Source organism: Eremomyces bilateralis, assembly GCF_010015585.1.
Source record: "Eremomyces bilateralis CBS 781.70 unplaced genomic scaffold P152scaffold_13, whole genome shotgun sequence".
Taxonomy (NCBI): domain Eukaryota; kingdom Fungi; phylum Ascomycota; class Dothideomycetes; order Eremomycetales; family Eremomycetaceae; genus Eremomyces; species Eremomyces bilateralis.
This window is the reverse complement of record NW_022985079.1, coordinates 516,961-534,535: the sequence shown is the minus strand read 5'-3', so window position 1 is coordinate 534,535 and position 17,575 is coordinate 516,961. Positions and strand designations below refer to the sequence as shown.

At 54.7% G+C, this 17,575-nt stretch overlaps 6 protein-coding genes across 6 annotated transcripts; 2 read left to right on the top strand and 4 right to left on the bottom strand.

The window, feature by feature from the left end:
- Positions 1-735: 735 nt before the first annotated feature.
- On the bottom strand, positions 736-1,131 carry P152DRAFT_369199 (uncharacterized protein; the record flags this gene model as incomplete). Its single annotated transcript, XM_033675475.1, has 1 exon — positions 736-1,131. A coding segment is annotated over one exon (396 nt), but the record flags the coding sequence as incomplete, so codon positions are not given.
- On the bottom strand, positions 865-2,899 carry P152DRAFT_60652 (uncharacterized protein). Its single transcript, XM_033683107.1, has 5 exons — positions 2,308-2,899; positions 2,199-2,254; positions 1,966-2,136; positions 1,885-1,909; positions 865-1,831 (listed from the first exon to the last, which is right to left on the bottom strand). Exons 1-5 carry the CDS (start codon positions 2,748-2,750, stop codon positions 1,255-1,257), a joined length of 1,272 nt encoding a protein of 423 aa, XP_033533214.1. The 5' UTR covers positions 2,751-2,899; the 3' UTR covers positions 865-1,254.
- A 1,341-nt stretch (positions 2,900-4,240) lies between these two features.
- On the bottom strand, positions 4,241-5,060 carry P152DRAFT_60552 (uncharacterized protein). Its single transcript, XM_033683105.1, has one exon. The coding sequence runs from the start codon at positions 4,956-4,958 to the stop codon at positions 4,374-4,376; it is 585 nt and encodes a 194-aa protein (XP_033533213.1). The 5' UTR covers positions 4,959-5,060; the 3' UTR covers positions 4,241-4,373.
- A 399-nt stretch (positions 5,061-5,459) lies between these two features.
- Positions 5,460-8,202, top strand: P152DRAFT_459525 (putative heat shock protein Hsp88). Its single transcript, XM_033679693.1, has 5 exons — positions 5,460-5,821; positions 5,887-5,918; positions 5,980-7,429; positions 7,486-7,803; positions 7,861-8,202. Exons 1-5 carry the CDS (start codon positions 5,747-5,749, stop codon positions 8,176-8,178), a joined length of 2,193 nt encoding a protein of 730 aa, XP_033533212.1. The 5' UTR covers positions 5,460-5,746; the 3' UTR covers positions 8,179-8,202.
- Positions 8,203-8,608: 406 nt separating this feature from the next.
- Positions 8,609-10,240, bottom strand: P152DRAFT_467178 (dihydrolipoamide acetyltransferase component of pyruvate dehydrogenase; the record flags this gene model as incomplete). Its single annotated transcript, XM_033680754.1, has 4 exons — positions 8,609-9,709; positions 9,763-9,986; positions 10,039-10,088; positions 10,143-10,240. 4 exons carry the CDS (start codon positions 10,238-10,240, stop codon positions 8,609-8,611), a joined length of 1,473 nt encoding a protein of 490 aa, XP_033533211.1.
- Positions 10,241-10,686: 446 nt separating this feature from the next.
- Positions 10,687-17,172, top strand: P152DRAFT_483024 (protein transport protein sec72). Its single transcript, XM_033681922.1, has 2 exons — positions 10,687-15,020; positions 15,072-17,172. Exons 1-2 carry the CDS (start codon positions 10,910-10,912, stop codon positions 16,886-16,888), a joined length of 5,928 nt encoding a protein of 1,975 aa, XP_033533210.1. The 5' UTR covers positions 10,687-10,909; the 3' UTR covers positions 16,889-17,172.
- Positions 17,173-17,575: the final 403 nt, after the last annotated feature.

Here is a 17,575-nt window from a genome sequence, read left to right as displayed (position 1 = left end):
CTTTGAGTCGACGCCGACCTGGCCCGTCTCGAGCAGCAGCTTGACAACGGCCTCGTACCCTTTCTCCGCGGCTCTCGATAGCGGCGTTCGGCCGTTATTGCTCTTCGAGTCGACGTCGACCTGGCCCGTCTCGAGCAGTAGCTTAACGACGGCCTCGTGCCCGTTCTCGGCGGCCCTCGACAGCGGCGTTAGGCTGTTATTGCCCTTAGAGTCGACATCGACCTGGCCTGTCTCGAGCAGCAGCTTAACGACGGCCTCGTGCCCTTTCTCGGCGGCCCTCGACAGCGGCGTTCGGCTATTTTTACCCTTCGAGTCGACATCGACCTGGCCCGTCTCGAGCAGTAGCTTGACGATGACTTCGTGCCCGTTCTCGGCTGCCCACGACAGCGGCGTTCGGCCGTTATTGTCCTTCGAGTCGACGTCAACCTCTGGATTCTCTATCAAGTATCGGATTATTTCTATCAACCCAAGATAGGCCGCATAGTGAATACCAAGAAAATCATGAGGAAAGATTTGGCTATATCCGTTCGAACGCCATTCTCTCTGAGTGATAAATAAGGCTTGACTTGCACACGATACTTTGCGCCTATCCAGTAGAAAATTCAATGCTGGAGATTGTAGTCTGCACCCGGTCTCTTCACGGATGTGATTACCAAAATTCTGAGCAGCATAGCCAAGTAATGTGTTTTCCCGCAGTCGACATTCAAATAGTGCATAGGTGGTACAGTGGCCCCCACTAAACACATCAAGGGATAAATATGTAAGACATCCTTTTCCTATCTTCCACTGTGCATCTGGGAAATGTTTGGCGCCATATCGGTCGAAGTATTCTTGTGTAGTTTTATGCACCAAGCCAATGACATTGCTTTCTTCATCGATTTTAATCATCCCCGCACAAGCGTTGACAATCAGTTCTGGTAGTGTGAGCATATCTTCTGATATGGATCGATCATCGGGTTCCAGTTCATCAATAGCTATGGCATGTCGGATTTCATTAACTTGAAGAGGTCTAACGGCGTACACTATCCAAGTCAGAGCCTGCAGGGCAAGCCTTCGGTGAGGTTGCTGTTTGATTCTCTCCATGGCCTGGTCATAAGTATCATCGAGCTTTGCTGGCATTGTATTTAATGCCCTCGTAACTGCTCTAAGATTCGTTTGAGAGGCTAGAGACTCGATAAAAAGTCGTACAGCTAGGAACCTTTGGAAGTCTCAGTATCAGATATCATGGGACGTGGTAATAAAGCGGTAAAGGACTTACATTCCTCCAGCTCTCGATACCACATTTTGCAGAATGTCGTTCTGGAGGTTGGTATCTTGCTGACAGAATCCCAACAAGACACTTTTAGAATTGACTTGTGCTTGAATGTAAGCTCTCATGTCTGCGTCGCTAGCACGTACTTCGATGCAAATTGATCCTGCTGATATTCTTCCAACATCGTCGATATGCCGTGATGTGTATAGTAGACGTAGGTTAGTAACAAACCTCTTCAAATTAGTAAGGAGGTCTTCCCAAATCATTTCTCCATACTTATCGACACATTCATCTAATGCATCGATAACAACATACAACTCGGAACATTCGTTACTCAAAGATTGAAGCAATTCCAGGTACTCGGAGCGGGTGGGTGTCGTCCCTTTTCCTCGGTGGTTTTGATAAAGAATCTGGACATCTTTTGGAATTGTTTGCTTTCGCTCTACTAACTGCCGAACGATTGCGCCAATAAAGAATTCGACTCTTTGTAATAGATTCTGTTTGTGGTCGCAGTAGACGAATGTAAGCCCCGTCCCTTGGATGGGCAAATCATTCTCTAGAAACTCGACGATAGCGGATCTTAATAGTAAGCCTCATTTCTCATGCTTGACACGATCAATGGTTCTACTTACGAAAGTATAGTCTTGCCAACCCCAGCTGACATCTAGTTAGCTTACAGCTTTGACATCAGGCCGACTCAAAACACAACTTACGGCCTCCGAAGCACCAAACGGCCTCCTTGTTTCCCTCTGCCCATTCAAGGAAGTCTGGATGTTGAAGCAGCCATTTCCCAGTTCCAGGTTCTCTTTGGCTGGACACATCCGCTTGCTTTAGCCAGAAATTCACTGGTGACAGCCAATGAAGTATGTTTTGAGTTTCTTCGTCTAATGGCTTATTAGTTATCCGTGATTCGAACAAAGTCAAGAACATCTTCGGAATAAACTACCTTTTTGCCATCGTACAAGCGAATTGACTTCGCGGTGAATATCTGAGGTTCTACTCCTGGTTATTTGGATTAGTTTAGCATTTGGGGAACCTTATCAAGGTGGACGAACAGTTGCAATGCATGCAAAGCTGTATCGAGGTTTGCACGAGCCTCGGAAACAACTTGTTGGATTTTATGCAGCGTTTGTTCCTTGAATGGATACAAAGCTCTTCGTACATGACGTCGCATTGCGGATCGCGCACCTTGTCCAGGTAATTCTGTGCTCTGCGCTTTTTTTAACTCGTCGTTGAGCTCTTTTACGGCCGCCTCGATAAGTTCGATATTCTTCTCAACATCGCCCTTTATGCTCTTGTCAAACTTGGCAGGTGGTTGGATAGTATTCCATATGATTGTTAATGTTCCTCGCAGGCTCTCGAGCGATGCGCATGTATCTGAGATGTCTTTGTCTTGATTCTTCCAGGATTCGTAGTATTTTAAGAGTCTCTCTGCTACCTGTATGCTGAGTGAAACGATGCCAACAACGCCGCCCGCTACCCCCAGGCCCTCAGCCATAGTTGGTTTCTTGAGTAGAGACACCGAAATAAGAAAGTAGTGAGGATAGAAAAAGGAGGCGTGCAGAGTGAATTTTGAGGAATGTAAGGTTTCTTTATGGTTCAAGTGGTTAAATCATCTCACCACCGTAAAGGAGCCGTGGAGCACGCAAAGGGGGAAGTCGGTTTTGCAAGAGCCTATATCTCTCGAACATAGCCTCTCTCGTTCGCCTGTTGTAGTGAGTGATTCAGTTCATTCAAAGCGAACAGGTCGGGTCGTTGTTGTTTTAGTAGCATGGAAGCACTTGCGATGGTGTAGAACTACCTTAGAAAGATTATTACCCCGCCTACTCAGGACCAGGGTTGAGTACTCCGTACACGTACTGTATTCTCACTGGAACTCTGGAAGCCTTGCGATCGGCCAAGGAACTTTGGAGAGAGGCTTTGTCGCAAGGCTTTCTGGAGAAGTTAATTTTGTGATCTTTCGGGCGCGTACTCTAACATGGCGACTACAGTCTCTCTCCAACATAGCCACTTGTTCACTTATTGCAGGAGGTGCTTCAGTTCATTCATGCGAACCGGTCAAGTCGTCATTGTTTTTGCAGCATGGGAGGCTCGAGGTGGTTTGGCGGTCAAAATGAATTCGACGATGGCTGACAGGGTGTAGATGTGGCTTGTCGGGTGTACTATGTACTGCGTACGGACAGGTCTACCCAAGTGAATTAGTGGGGTGTGGCTAAGATGGGAACGCTTGAATTGGGTAAGGTGTGGCGGTGCGGTTAGGCAAATGAAGCTGAGGGAACGTTGCGCTTTCCGGCTCCGACTGTTTGGATCAGGAATTCGATGCTAGTGACCGAGTTCAAGGTCGCGGCCACTGGCACACGGGAACTCTCGGCAGCCACAACAGCAGGCTACGGTAGGTATCAGCGAACGTCGATGCCCAGCTTGTGCGACGCATCCAGTTACTGGTGAAGACGAGGTCATCGATCCCGGTATCTTGTATTGACCAGTTCCCGTTCAGGGCCATGAGACGCTGACGCTCCGCCTGGTCCAACACTGGCACTTGCTCGACGCCTAGAGGCGAACTCTCCGGGCTAGTTGTAGGACCTAGGTGTCATCGTTGCGGGTGGAATCCGTACACTCGACGACCTAGTATTGTCGCTGACCGTTCTGCGTCCAGCTCTGCAGGCTCTGGCGGGTATAGAGGCGATCACGGTGCCAGTTCTTCCCGCCACTCTTTTGGCTGGTGACTGTATACAGCCAAAAAGAGCAGGAAGGGCTAGGAAGGAGACCTCGTTTTATATCGGACGGGACTGACATCGCGGCGCTAAAACAACAACCTGGGACTCGGCAGGCATCTTCGACACTACGGCTCATCATCGAGCTTCGATAAGATCCCTGGTCGGCCCTAAGGGGGTCCTCGATAGGCTCCGGGCTAGGGCAAGTTTACCACCAAAACGGCGTCACAAACCGCCAAAAACGGAGGTCCATTTACCGTTTGGTTGTTAAATGTTGTATCTAAATTAGATCTGCAACCCTACTCAAGCCAACATGAATACTTTCCAACGCCCCATCCATGCACTCCCTCTCAAATGCCGCGCTTCATGACCGCCCAACACCTTCGATTCCCACGTACGACGCGCCTCTACTCCTCAAAGTCCCCCACCATCCCCAGGCTCGCCGTCAAGCTCCACAAGTCCTCCCACTCCTGAAACACCCCCTCCCGCTCCGTCTCCACCTCCGCCAGCTCGCGCTCCAACTCGCGGATTCGCGCCCGCTGCATCGCCTCCGATTGCCCGATGCCCGGCAGCCCGTCGATGAGGACCATGATTTGCGCCATCTTCAGGGTCAGGTCAACCGCTAGTTCGTTGAGGGTCGCGTCGAAGCCTTGCTCGGGTGGGATTGGCGGTTCTTGGGTAGTCAGGCGTTGTTCGTCGCTGGCGGGTTCGGAGGAGGGATGGGGGTGGGTCTGCGACGATAGGGGTTGTGATGGGGGTTGGGAGGTGTGGCCATTTCGAGAGTTCTCAGCTGTTGCGCCATCGTCGGCTCTGCTCGGATTGACGGTCGTGGATATGGTGGTGTTGGGTTGCTCTTGGGTTGCGCCAGGGTTCGTTGGTAGGCCGGGGATGGCAGCGGATGGGGCATGAGATTCGATGAAGCGTAGAGAGGCATACATTTGAGTGAGGAGCTGAGTGCAAGTTAGAGTGATGTGAGGGTATCCAATGACCATAAGGTCGGTACCTGATCCAGGCAGTCCTGCAGCTGTGTCAATCGGTCTGCCATGATGGTTGTGGTTTGTCGCGATGGGGATGGATGGTATCAGGACAGGCACAACTACAATGGAACCAAGAAAGGGTGTATTATGGATATGAAGAGAATTAGAGGGGACAATACTCGGGCCAAGAACTATATTTGGTTACGTCGCTTCTAGAGTTCTAGTAGTGATGATAGTGACGGGTGAGGAAGCAGCAAGAGGTGAACGCGACAGAACGCCAAACCGCAGCTGCATCTGATTGGACAACCACGAGCTAAATATCCCTGCACTTCAGCCCTACAATATTTATGCCTTGGAGCCTAAGGTATGTCTTTCGGAATGGCATGATCACATGATCCAACCACTCCGGCTAGCGCGGGGCGGAGCAGCGGACGGCGGGGCGGACGAGGCGGAAGCAGCTCAGGGCGAGGATTCTGGATAATTCTCGACTCTCACAGAAATCAGCAGAATCATCCAAGGACTTGGCGACTTGCAAGGGCCAGGGCAGTTCCACTTTCGACGTTCGAACCTTTCGCATGATTTTTGGCATTTTGTCGGTTCATGCATGACTTTGCTGGCACATCTTCAACCAATTCCACCTACTCCTACCACTACCACTTCACCACAACAATTCCCCCAGGAAAGTTGAATTCTATACCACCGCTGTTTGCCGATTCTCTCCCCTCTAGACTTTGGTCTTGTCATCCGTGCTAGGATTCCGTCATACCTTTTCCCCTCCAGGTTTATCTCCCCCACAGAAGACAATGTCCGTTGTTGGCGTAGATTTCGGGTCGCTGAATACGGTCATCGCAGTCGCCCGGAACAGAGGCGTCGATGTGGTAAGTCTTGGGAGCCTGTCTGCATTGTGGCGCTCATAATCAGAACTGACAATATTTCCCCGTAGATTGCGAATGAAGTCTCAAATCGGGTTACGCCGTAAGTCCCCGAATCTCTCCCATCGTGGGGTAGCCTGAGATGATCGCTAACCACTATCTAGGTCCCTTGTCGGGTTCGGTCCGAAAAGCAGATATTTAGGTGAAGCCGCGAAGACGCAGGAGATCTCGAACATCAAGAACACGGTCGGCTCCCTCACCCGTCTAGCCGGCCGCTCGTTCAAGGATCCCGATGTACAGATCGAGCAGCAGTTCGTGTCCGCCCCGCTGGTGGACATCAACGGACAAGTCGGCGCCGAGGTGACCTATCTGGGAAAGAAGCAGCAGTTCACCGCCACCCAGCTCATCGCCATGTACCTCACCAAGGTCAAGGCCACCGCCTCCGCGGAGCTGAAGCTGCCCGTGACCGACTTGGTCCTCAGTTGCCCGGCCTGGTACACCGACGCGCAACGACGCAGCCTGATCGATGCGTCGGAAGTCGCCGGTCTCAAGGTCCTTCGACTGATCAACTCCACAACGGCCGCCGCCTTGGGTTACGGCATCACGAAACTCGATCTTCCGGCGCCGGAGGAGAAGCCCCGCCGCGTGGCGTTCGTCGATATCGGCTACTCCAACTACACCTGCAGCATCGTGGAGTTCCGCAAAGGGGAGCTGGCCGTCAAATCGTCCACCCATGACCGCCACTTCGGCGGCCGCGACTTCGACAAGCTCCTCGTCGACCACTTCGCCGCGGAGTTCAAGGAGAAGTTCAAGATCGACATCAACACGAACCCGAAGGCCCGCGTCCGCGTCGCCGCCGCGTGCGAGAAGTTGAAGAAGGTCCTCAGCGCCAACGCGAGTGCCCCGATTAACATCGAATCGCTAATGAACGACGTCGACGTGCGCGGCTTCCTCAAGCGCGAGCAGTTCGAGGAGCTCGCGAAGCCCCTGCTAGACCGTGCGCTGGTGCCGCTCGAGCAAGCGCTGGCCGACGCGAAGCTGAAGGTCGAGGACATCGACCGGATAGAGATGGTCGGCGGGTGCATCCGTATCCCGGCGCTGAAGACCAAGGTGCAGGAGTTCTTCAACAAGCCGCTCAGCTACACACTCAACCAGGACGAGGCGGTCGCGCGCGGCTGCGCCTTCAGTTGCGCCATCCTGTCCCCGGTGTTCCGCGTCCGCGACTTCTCCGTTCACGACATCGTCAGCTACCCGATCGAATTCACCTGGGAGAAGAGCACCGACATCCCCGACGAGGACACCTCGCTCACCGTGTTCAACAAGGGGAACATCATGCCCAGCACGAAGATCCTGACCTTCTACCGCAAAAACCCCTTCGACCTCGAGGCCCGCTACGCGAAGCCAGAACAGCTTCCCGGTGGCGTGTCGCCTTGGATCGGTCGTTTCAGCGTCAAGGGCGTCAAGCCCACTGGTGACGACGACTTCATGATCTGCAAGCTGAAGGCGCGTCTAAACCTTCACGGTGTGTTGAATGTGGAGCAAGGATACTGGGTCGAGGACCAAGAGGTGGAAGAGCCCATCCCGGAGAAGAAAGAGGAGGGTAAAGATGACACCGTAAGTGCTTATGATTTACCCCTCATTGACCAACGATCAATTACTGACTACCCCAGGCGATGGACACATCCGCCGAAGGCGCCGCGGAGAAGCCCAAGACGCGAAAGGTCAAGAAGCAGGTCCGCAAGGGCGACCTCCCTATCTCTTCGGGCACTGCGTCGATGGACATCACCTCCAAGGACGAGGCGGCCGAGCACGAGTACTCCATGGTGGCGGAGGACAAGCTGGTCGCGGACACCGAGGACAAGAAGAACGAGCTGGAGAGCTTCATCTACGAGACGCGTGGCCGCGTCGAGGAGGGCGGCAACCTGGCCGAGTTCGTGCGCGACGATTCCGAGCGGCAGAAGATCAAGACGAAGTGCGAGGAGGTCGAGGTAGGCACCATTGCACCCTTTTTTATATTATAAATATCATGCTAACCGACTTCGCAGGACTGGCTCTACGACGAAGGCGAAGATGCCACCAAAGCCGTCTACGTCGCCAAGCTCGAGGAGATCCGCGCGGTCGCCGGCCCCGTCGTCCAACGCTTCCACGACAAGATCGAGGAGGAGCGACGCGTCCGCGACGAGGAGGAGGCGCGGCGCCGCGCGGACATCGAGGCGAAGCGGAAGGAGGAGGAGGAGCGCACGAAGCGTGAGAACGAGCGGCGGAAGGCGGCCGCCGAGGCGGAGAAGGCGAAGGATGTGGAGATGAAGGATGCGGACCCGAACGAGGCGGGGACGAAGCCGGATGAGGTGGAGGAGGCGTAGAGGTTCAACGGTGATGGGTAATGGCCGGCATTATGACTGGAGGGATGAGATACACTTTAAATAGACTACTTGGATGAATCAAGAAAAGCATGTTCATTTGGCCCTCACTTTCCTACCTCCATTCGTCGTCACGTACTCGTCAACCACCGTGCATAATTCCGGTGCAGAAGACGATCGCTCGGATTTTTTTATGATAGAGACGTGTCCTCGGACCACGGTAATTAGATGATTTGCCCAAGGGATTTCCAACGAGGATCGTGAAAACCACACCAACCCAAATCCGCGAGAGACCGCTTTTTGGACGGGGAAAACACGCTGCCTATTTCTCCAGAAACCTATTCCCAAAGACAACGCACCCCCTGAATATGGAAAACGGAATCGGACACCAGATTATAGCCGGAAAACCATGCAAAAAGGATGTTTCAGCGATTTACAGCATCATCTCCAACGGGTTCTCCACCACCTTCTTCAACTCCCGCATGAACTCTCCCCCGACCGCGCCGTCCACCACCTTATGATCGAAGCTCCCCGTCAACACGATCTGATCGTCCCACGCGACGCCGGGCTCCTCGCCCTCCTCCGCCGGCGCCGGCACCGCGACCTTCCGCGTCGTTCCGACGGCCACGATGGCGGCCTGCGGCGGGTTGATGACGGCGGTAAACCCCTCGACGGCGTCGTTCATGCCCATGTTCGAAATGGTGATGGTGCCGCCCTGATATTCCTCGGGGGCGAGCTTCCCGTCGCGGGCGCGCTTGCCCAGGTCCTTGACGGCGGCGCTGATGTCCGCGAGGCCGCGGGCGCCGACGTTGGTGACGATGGGGGTCATGAGGCCGGACGGGGTGGCGACGGCGACGGAGACGTCGACGGTGTGGTGCCGGCGGATGACAACGGCGCCGGATTGCTCGCGCCAGCTGGAGTTGGCGGCGGGGACCTTACGGGCGGCGATGGAGATCGCCTTGACGAGAAAGTCGTTGACACTGAGCTTGTAGGCGCCGGCGGACGCGGCGTTGAGGGCGGCGCGCAGCTTGAGGAGCTTGGTCACCGACGTGGTAGAGCTGACGAAGTAGTGGGGGTTCTTGTTCACGGACTCGGTGAGGCGCGCGGCGATGACTTTGCGCATCGAGGTAGCCGGGGTGTCTTCGTAGGCAGCGGCGGCGGGGGCGGCGCTGGTGGCCGGGGCGTATTTCTCGACGTCCTCTTTCGTGATGCGGCCGGCGGGTCCGGAGCCCTTGAGCTGGGAGATGGGGACGCCTTTCTCGAGAGCGAGCTTGCGTACGGCGGGGGCGACGAGGGGTTCGCGGTCGAGGGCGGTTTGGAGCTTCTCGCCGGTGGAGGTCGACTCGATGGATGCCGGAGCGGAGGTGGTTTTCGAATCGTCCTTGGATGGCTCAGGGGCTTTCTCGGACGGCGCACCGGCCGACTCATCCTTTTTGTCGGGCGTTTCTTGAGCTTTGTCGCCCCCGGCATCTTCGATGGTGAATGATTCGAAGGCGGAAACGTCGGCTCCCTCCTCCACCATGACAGCTATGGGCTGTTGAGGGGTTAGCTGGGCGAACTTGCAGATTAGAATACGAGGGCTCTTACACTGCCAACGGCCACATCCTTCTCTCCAGACTCCTTCAGGATCTTCGCAAGAGTACCTTCTTCCTGGAACTCGAAGTCCATTTGTGCTTTGTCGGTTTCAATCTCCACCAAGACATCTCCGGGGCTCAACGTATCGCCGACCTTCTGCTGCCACGCTCCGATGTTCCCGGCCGTCATGGTAGGCGACAGAGCGGGCATGCTAACGACGGTGTGGGATGGATATGCTGCATATCATGTCAATCTGGCATTCCGGAGGGTGTTTCTTCGCGTGCTTACACTTCGAGGCATAATATCTTGCCAGTGCGGCCAACGCGGGAGGACGGCATCTACAACATGGTCAATTGGGGCGCTCCCTCGAATCCAAGCCCATTCGGACATACCCCGTGCATCGTATTACTGGTACGGCCCGAATGGACCCTAACTGGGTACTCCATAAGGAAGTCCGTGAGAGTCGGAGTAAACCCGTGGACGAAGCCATGTCGGAGAAGGAAAGGGACAAGTTCCACAAGGAATGGAGGGGGGAATCGGGTCGAGCTAGGTGACGAGCTTCGAAGACCCGGAGCTCCCGTGGAGAGACAAGAATCAAAGGAGTGGGATGGACAATTGAGATGGATGGGGGGAGGATGAATTGGGAATGGAATTCTTGTTGAGGTGAGTATCTCATCGTTCAACTTTCTGGCGCCGGAACGGAGTGGGAACGAGAAAACGGTGCATGGTGCCTTAGGGCCTTGCTGCCTGATTTGAGAATTTAACTTGATGCCTGAACTTGACGCTTTGTCGCCTTATTAAAACGCAAAGCACGTGATCGGGATCTGTTCCATTTGTATGCCTTACATCCTTGATGCCTGAGTGCCTGAGTGCCTGAATGCCTGGATCACATCGGTCTCACTGTCCATCTGGAGCTTCGAAGTGAACACCGAACAACTCCAAGTCCAACGTGTATGCTCCAACTGTTCTTATTGTCACCACCCTCCTGTTTCCTCTCATTATTCAGGCTCGAACTTGGACTGCGGTTTCTCCTACTACTGTCATCCACTCTCCCCGGCTTATGCCTACCGCTTCACGCATGTCTAAGTCCTAAGATGTTTCTGTAATCCGTTGCTTCCTATTGTCGCTCTCTTTAGGATTACTCGGTGCTGCCTCAGATATGGCGGAAGAGCAGGATCCCTCTCCCCCTCCCCCGGAGACGGAGGCCAGTTCAATACAGGTTGACGAGGGTTACGAGGAGGTCGCCAACCAACCTGCAATTGATACTCCTGCAATTGATACTCCGACAATAGCCATCGAAGATGCAACCTCCCTTCCTACGTCGTCAGCATCGCCTTTTCCCGATACTCCCGGCACGTTGGAACCCGCATCAGAATCCCAACCCTCTCCACGAATTCCCGATCAAGCTCCTCCCAGCCATACAAATGGAGCGAGCCTCCCGAATCGAAACCGAGCCGACTCCCAGTCGACCATCGCCACGACCACCACCCAGAAGTCGACCCGAAGTTCCCTGGTCTTCGTCACATCTGCCCTCGAGGCGATTGCCGCGTCCAAAGATGCGCGGAAGAACAAAAAGCTCGGGCAATCCACGCAACGAGCCTTGGCAGCAATCAAGCTTGAAGGACATCCGGGCCAGATCGATCCGGAAGTCCTGTTCGAGCCGCTCCAACTCGCCGCCGACGCGCAGACCGTACAGGTGGTCACAACGGCTTTGGATTGCATTGGGAAGCTCATAAGCTACTCGTACTTCGCCGTTCCCACCCCTCCGGCGGACTCGGAACACAGCGGCATTCCGCTAATCGAGCGAGCCATCGATACAATATGCGATTGCTTCCAAAGCGAGGCGACACCGGTCGAGACGCAACTGCAGATTGTCAAGTCGCTATTGGCTGCCATCTTGAACGATAAAATCGTGGTTCACGGCGCAGGCCTGCTCAAGGCCGTTCGGCTGATATACAATATCTTTCTCCTTTCGAAGTCGACGGCAAATCAGCAGGTGGCCCAAGGAGCCCTCACCCAAATGGTGGGCATCGTGTTTGAACGAGTCAAGGGTCGTCTCGAATTGAAGGAGGCGCGCTTGAACACCCCGAAGGAATCACTAAGCAAGACCGATAACGATGAGAATGGGGAAATAGAGGACGACGCGCCGGCCGAGTCGAAGGAAACAAGGGATCCTGACGACGCCGATACGCCGGATTCCGAAAATGTGTTGACCTCCCCCAGCGATGAACCGGTTGAGAAGCACGAAGGACAAAAGATCACCCTCCAAAGCTTCGAGAATCGCAAAAGCTTTGATGATGCAAAGATCAACGACAACGCTCCGACGCTCGTCACCCGACTCCCGGGAGACAAAATTTCCCGCCGAACCACATCTGGAAGTACTATGACGCCAGGCGGCGCGGATAATGGCGGTCCAATCGATGAGGATGAAGAGGATGAGATCTATATCAAGGACGCGTATCTGGTTTTCCGTGCCATGTGCCGCCTCAGCACCAAATCTCTTCCGGTTGAGCAGGCGCACGATGTGAAGTCCCAGAGCATGCGGTCGAAGCTCCTTTCGCTCCATATCATACACAACATCCTCTACAATCATGCCCTGGTGGTCACCTCCCCCTTATCCACGATCAAGAGCAGCTCCACGGATGAGCCGACGTCATTCGTCCAAGCCATCAAGCAATACCTCTGTTTGAGTCTCAGCCGGAATGGGGCCAGCTCCGTTAACCGAGTGTTTGAAGTGTCCGTCGAAATTTTCTGGCTCATGGTCAAGCATCTACGGGTGATGTTGAAGAAGGAGATCGAGGTTTTCATGAAAGAGATCTACTTCGCCATCTTGGACAAACGCGCCGCTCCGGCTTTTCAAAAGATGTACATTTTGCACCTCTTTGAGAAACTCGCCGCGGATCCTCGTGCACTGGTGGAGATTTTTCTCAACTATGACTGCGATCGAACCGCCCTGGACAACGTGTTTCAAAAGGTCGTCGAACATTTATCCAGGATTTCCACCACCCCGGTCTCCGTCACCTCGGCGCAGGAGCTCGCATACCACGAGCATCAAGCACGAGGCAATGGTCTTTCGGACTGGCACCATCGCGGCACTCTCCCCCCGTCGCTTTCGACCGCAGCCATCACTGCCAGTCAAGAAACGGAGCACACCTACCCGATCGAGTACGCGATGAAAGAGAAGGCATTTGAAGATCTGATGGAGATTCTGCGGTCGCTGGTTCTCTGGTCCCAGCAAAGCATGCCAAACTCGACTCCTGAATTGAAAGACGCGGAATTCAATGCCTCCCGAGAAGACTTGCGAAGCTCGATCGACACTCGCGACTCAGGTGCAGCCAACTCGGTGTCGCACGCCTCGGGAGTTGACACCCCAGTGAGCACGGGCACATCGATCGCCGAAGATGATCCGGGGTTCCTGGAGAAGGAGAAACAGCGCAAGACTGCCCTTGTCAACTCCGTTCGTCAGTTCAATTTCAAGCCGAAACGGGGCATCAAAGCATTACTGAAAGACGGTTTCATCAAATCCGATGACCCCCAGGACATCGCCCGCTTCCTCCTGGGAAATAACGAACTCAACAAAGTCTCGCTGGGTGAATACCTGGGGGAAGGCGAACCGGAGAACATCGCCATCATGCATGCATACGTCGATGCGATGGATTTCCGGCAAACCCGATTCGTGGATGCGCTGCGACGATTTTTGCAGAGCTTCCGTCTTCCGGGGGAGGCGCAGAAGATCGATCGATTCATGCTCAAGTTCGCGGAACGATATATCGGGGGAAATCCCAAAGCGTTTGCCAATGCCGATACGGCATACGTCCTCGCGTATTCGGTCATTATGCTGAACACGGATCAGCACAGTATCAAGATGAAAGGGGCCCGCATGACCCCCGAAGACTTCATCAAGAACAATCGCGGAATCAACGACAACGCCGATCTTCCCGACGACTACCTTCGAGGAATCTACGATGAAATTGCGCACCATGAGATCGTCTTGGATACCGAACGGGAAACTGCGGCGAATCTCGGTCAGCTACCCACCCAACCGCAAGGACTGGCAGCCAACATCGGCCAAGCGATTACTGGAAGCGCTAAGGAGGTGCAACGAGAAATGTATATGCTCGCGTCGGAAGAGATCACGAATCGAACGGAGCAACTCTACAAGCGCCTCATGCGCCTGGAACGAAAGAACCCGTCCAAATGGCAAGGGTCGAAGTTCATTCCCGCGTCCTCCTTCAAGCACGTACGACCCATGTTCCAGGTGACATGGATGTCCTTCTTGACTGCGTTGGCCGGCCATATTCAAGAGACAATGAATTTAGAGACCATCCGGCTGTGCATGGAAGGGCAAAAGCTCGCCATTCGGATCGCCTGCTTCTTTGACTTGGAAGATCCGCGCCAAGCGTTTGTCGCTTCCCTGGGTCGGTCCACCAACTTGTACAACCTCAGCGAGATGAAGGCGAAGAATGTCGAAGCGCTAAAAGCGCTTCTTGAAGTGGCACATCAGGAAGGGGATTTACTGAAGGAATCATGGCGGGACGTCCTTACCTGTATCTCTCAGCTCGACCGGTTCCAGCTCATCGCAACCGGCGTCGACGAAGGCGCGGTTCCCGACGTTTTGAAAAAGGCGCCGGCGAAGCCACAAACGAGCTCTCGAAAGAGCTTGCACGTCCCACCACGAGGCCGCCAGCGGTCTCAGAGCGGCTTCCCTCACTATCAAGCCGATATCGCCGAGGAATCGCGATCAGCGGACATGATTCGCAGCGTGGACCGAATCTTCACAAACACCGCGAACCTATCGGGCGAGGCGATCGTGTACTTTGTGCGGGCGTTGTGCCAAGTCAGCTGGCAAGAGATCCAATCGTCAGGCCTCAGCGAATCCCCTCGCACCTACAGTCTCCAGAAGCTCGTGGAGATCTCGGCGTACAACATGACCCGCGTCCGGTTCGAGTGGACGAATATCTGGCAGGTGCTGGGCGCGCACTTCAACCAGGTGGGCTGCCACAACAACACCTCGGTGGTGTTCTTCGCGCTCGACAGCCTGCGGCAGCTGAGCATGAAGTTCTTAGAGCTCGAGGAGCTGCCGGGGTTCAAGTTCCAGAAGGATTTCTTGAAGCCGTTCGAGCACATCATGGGCAACTCGACCGTGGTTCCGGTCAAAGACATGGTGCTGCGCTGCCTGATCCAAATGATCCAGGCGCGAGGAGAGAATATCCGAAGCGGGTGGAGGACCATGTTTGGAGTGTTTACCGTTGCTGCACGGGAACCTTACGGTAAGTTCTTCGCCTTTGCGATACCTCGCGCAGATTGCTGATGTGTTTCAGAGGGCATTGTGAACATGGCCTACGACAACGTTACGAAGATTTATAACGATCGTTTCGGTATCGTCATCTCGCAAGGCGCCTTCGCCGACCTCATCGTTTGCCTGACCCAGTTCTCCAAGAACATGAAGTTCCAGAAGAAATCTTTGCAGGCGATCGAGGCACTCAAAGCATCTGTGTTGAAAATGCTGAAGACTCCCGAATGTCCCCTGTCGCAACGCACGGCGAGAGGGAAAGACGCGGCTAAGGATGGAGATCCCAAGGTCCCGCTGACAAGTCAGACGCAAGAGGAGCAGTTTTGGTTCCCGGTTCTTTTCGCGTTCCACGACGTCTTGATGACGGGCGAAGATCTAGAGGTCCGGTCAAGAGCATTGAACTACCTGTTCGAGACCCTCACTCGATACGGGGGCGATTTCCCGGCCGACTTTTGGGATACCCTCTGGCGGCAACTGCTATATCCGATCTTCATGGTGCTCAAGTCCAAGTCCGAGATGTCCAAGGTCGTTAACCACGAAGAGCTCTCCGTGTGGCTCTCGACGACCATGATCCAGGCGTTGCGGAACATGATCGCGCTTTTCACGCATTTCTTCGATTCGCTGGAATACATGCTGGACCGGTTCTTGGATCTGCTCGCGCTCTGCATCTGCCAGGAGAACGACACCCTGGCGCGCATCGGCAGCAATTGCCTCCAGCAGCTCGTGGCCAAGAACGTGAACAAGTTCACGCCGGAGCATTGGCGCAAGATTGTCGATGCCTTCGTCGAGTTGTTTACCCGTACCGAGGCAACCGCACTTTTCTCGGCCGCGACGCTACCCGCTGGATCTGCGGTAAATGGTACTCGGACAGGGAGGACCCCGAGCGCAGACACCTCGGGGACACCTGATCTGTCGTTGAACACTGCCGAGTTACACGAAGAACAGACGCCTACTTCCACAGACTCAGGACTCGGCATCAACGGACTCCCCAATGCATCCGAGCGCTCTTCTGTCGTTGACGATACACCGCGAGAGTCTATATCCGATCGACCGGCCTCCCCTCAACCTACTCTCCGCACCCCGATCCAGCAAGAGCTCGAGGACTTCCGTCCCGAAAACGAGGTGCAGCAGCCGCCGGTCGTCGTTACCGCCGCGCGCCGCCGGTTCTTCAATCAGATCATCACCAAATGCGTCCTCCAGCTCCTCATGATCGAAACGGTGCACGATCTCTTCACCAATGATGACGTATACTCCCGCATCCCAAGCCCCGAGCTCCTCCGCCTCATGGGCGTCCTGAAGAAATCCTACCACTTCGCCAAACGCTTCAACGAGGACCGCGAGCTACGCGGCCGCCTCTTCCGCGAGGGCTTCATGAAGCAGCCGCCGAACCTGCTAAAGCAGGAGTCCGGGTCCGCCAGCGTGTACGTGTCGATCCTCTTCCGCATGTACGCAGACGAAGGGGAGGAGCGCGCTGCGAACCGCGCGAGCACGGAGCACGCGCTCATCCCGCTGTGCGTGGACATCGTGCAGAGCTTCGCGGCACTGGACGACGAGACGCAGCAGCGGAATATCGTGACGTGGCGGCCGGTGGTGGTGGACGTGGTGGAGGGGTACGCGGCGTTCCCGGCGGCGGAGCTGGAGCGGCATATGCGGACGTTTGCGCCGCTGTTGGTCGGGTTGATGGGGAGGGAGATGGGGATGGAGCTGCAGCGGGCGGTGCAGGGGTTGTTGGCGAGGTTTTTCGAAGGGACGCTGGGCATTGAGATGGCGGAATGGTCAGGGGCCACGCCGGTCAATGATCGCAGCTCGGTCTTCGGTGGGCGACGGGGGAGTCGGGGACGGTAAAATTCTGGGTAAAATTCTGGGGTGGGGTTTGTTTAGATAGTTCTGTGCATCATCTACCTGAGCGTTTGAAAAGCCTTCACACTTTAATAGAATCAACCATGCGATGGAGCAACAAGATCGGTCACTGGTTAATATAGATGTCGTGCAGTAATAATCCTTCATTATTATAACTGTCTAAGCTGTCGTTGCTCTAACCTGCCTTATACTGCCCGTCGCTAACCAGGTCTAGGTCAAAAGATCTCCGCCGAGATCGCAAACGCCTTGAACACATTTTTGTATCCGTCCTATTGCTCTAATCTCGAATTTGTTTGATATTGACCAAGAGACTACCGATAGGATCTAGATGTGCAAATCCCGTTTCCAGGTAGCCCCGTATTATCCTTTTCGAGCCTCCGACACTTCCCAATCAAGCTTCTTCCACGCAGAGCTTTAATCTCGGCACAGTCAGGAAAAGTCGATTGTGCGACAATGCCGTGAAGCCTTTCCATCACCATGCCTAAGGTGTCTCCTTTGCGCCAAAGCACACAACCCAAACGGTCTCCAGTGTTTGAAATGGCACTCAATCCTTCGTTTGGCCCTTCTGAAGAAGATTGAAGTACCGCCTGCGGCTGGCGTCACCATCAACCTCTGCATCAGTCGCGTCTTTCGTCTCCTTTGCAACTTCGGCCCAACTCCGCGGCTGCATCT

Excerpts from the sequence above, each read along its gene's own strand:
- P152DRAFT_60652 (XM_033683107.1), bottom strand. The coding sequence starts at position 2,750 with ATGGCTGAGGGCCTGGGGGTAGCGGGCGGCGTTGTTGGCATCGTTTCA. Across the intron at positions 2,137-2,198 it reads GCTTGTACGATGGCAAAAAG|ACGAAGAAACTCAAAACATA; the intron begins GTAGTTTATTCC and ends ATAAGCCATTAG. Across the intron at positions 1,832-1,884 it reads GTTGGCAAGACTATACTTTC|ATCCGCTATCGTCGAGTTTC; the intron begins GTAAGTAGAACC and ends CTTACTATTAAG.
- P152DRAFT_60552 (XM_033683105.1), bottom strand. The coding sequence starts at position 4,958 with ATGGTCATTGGATACCCTCACATCACTCTAACTTGCACTCAGCTCCTC.
- P152DRAFT_459525 (XM_033679693.1), top strand. The coding sequence starts at position 5,747 with ATGTCCGTTGTTGGCGTAGATTTCGGGTCGCTGAATACGGTCATCGCA. Across the intron at positions 5,822-5,886 it reads GGAACAGAGGCGTCGATGTG|ATTGCGAATGAAGTCTCAAA; the intron begins GTAAGTCTTGGG and ends ATTTCCCCGTAG. Across the intron at positions 7,804-7,860 it reads CGAAGTGCGAGGAGGTCGAG|GACTGGCTCTACGACGAAGG; the intron begins GTAGGCACCATT and ends CCGACTTCGCAG.
- P152DRAFT_483024 (XM_033681922.1), top strand. The coding sequence starts at position 10,910 with ATGGCGGAAGAGCAGGATCCCTCTCCCCCTCCCCCGGAGACGGAGGCC. Across the intron at positions 15,021-15,071 it reads TGCTGCACGGGAACCTTACG|AGGGCATTGTGAACATGGCC; the intron begins GTAAGTTCTTCG and ends GATGTGTTTCAG.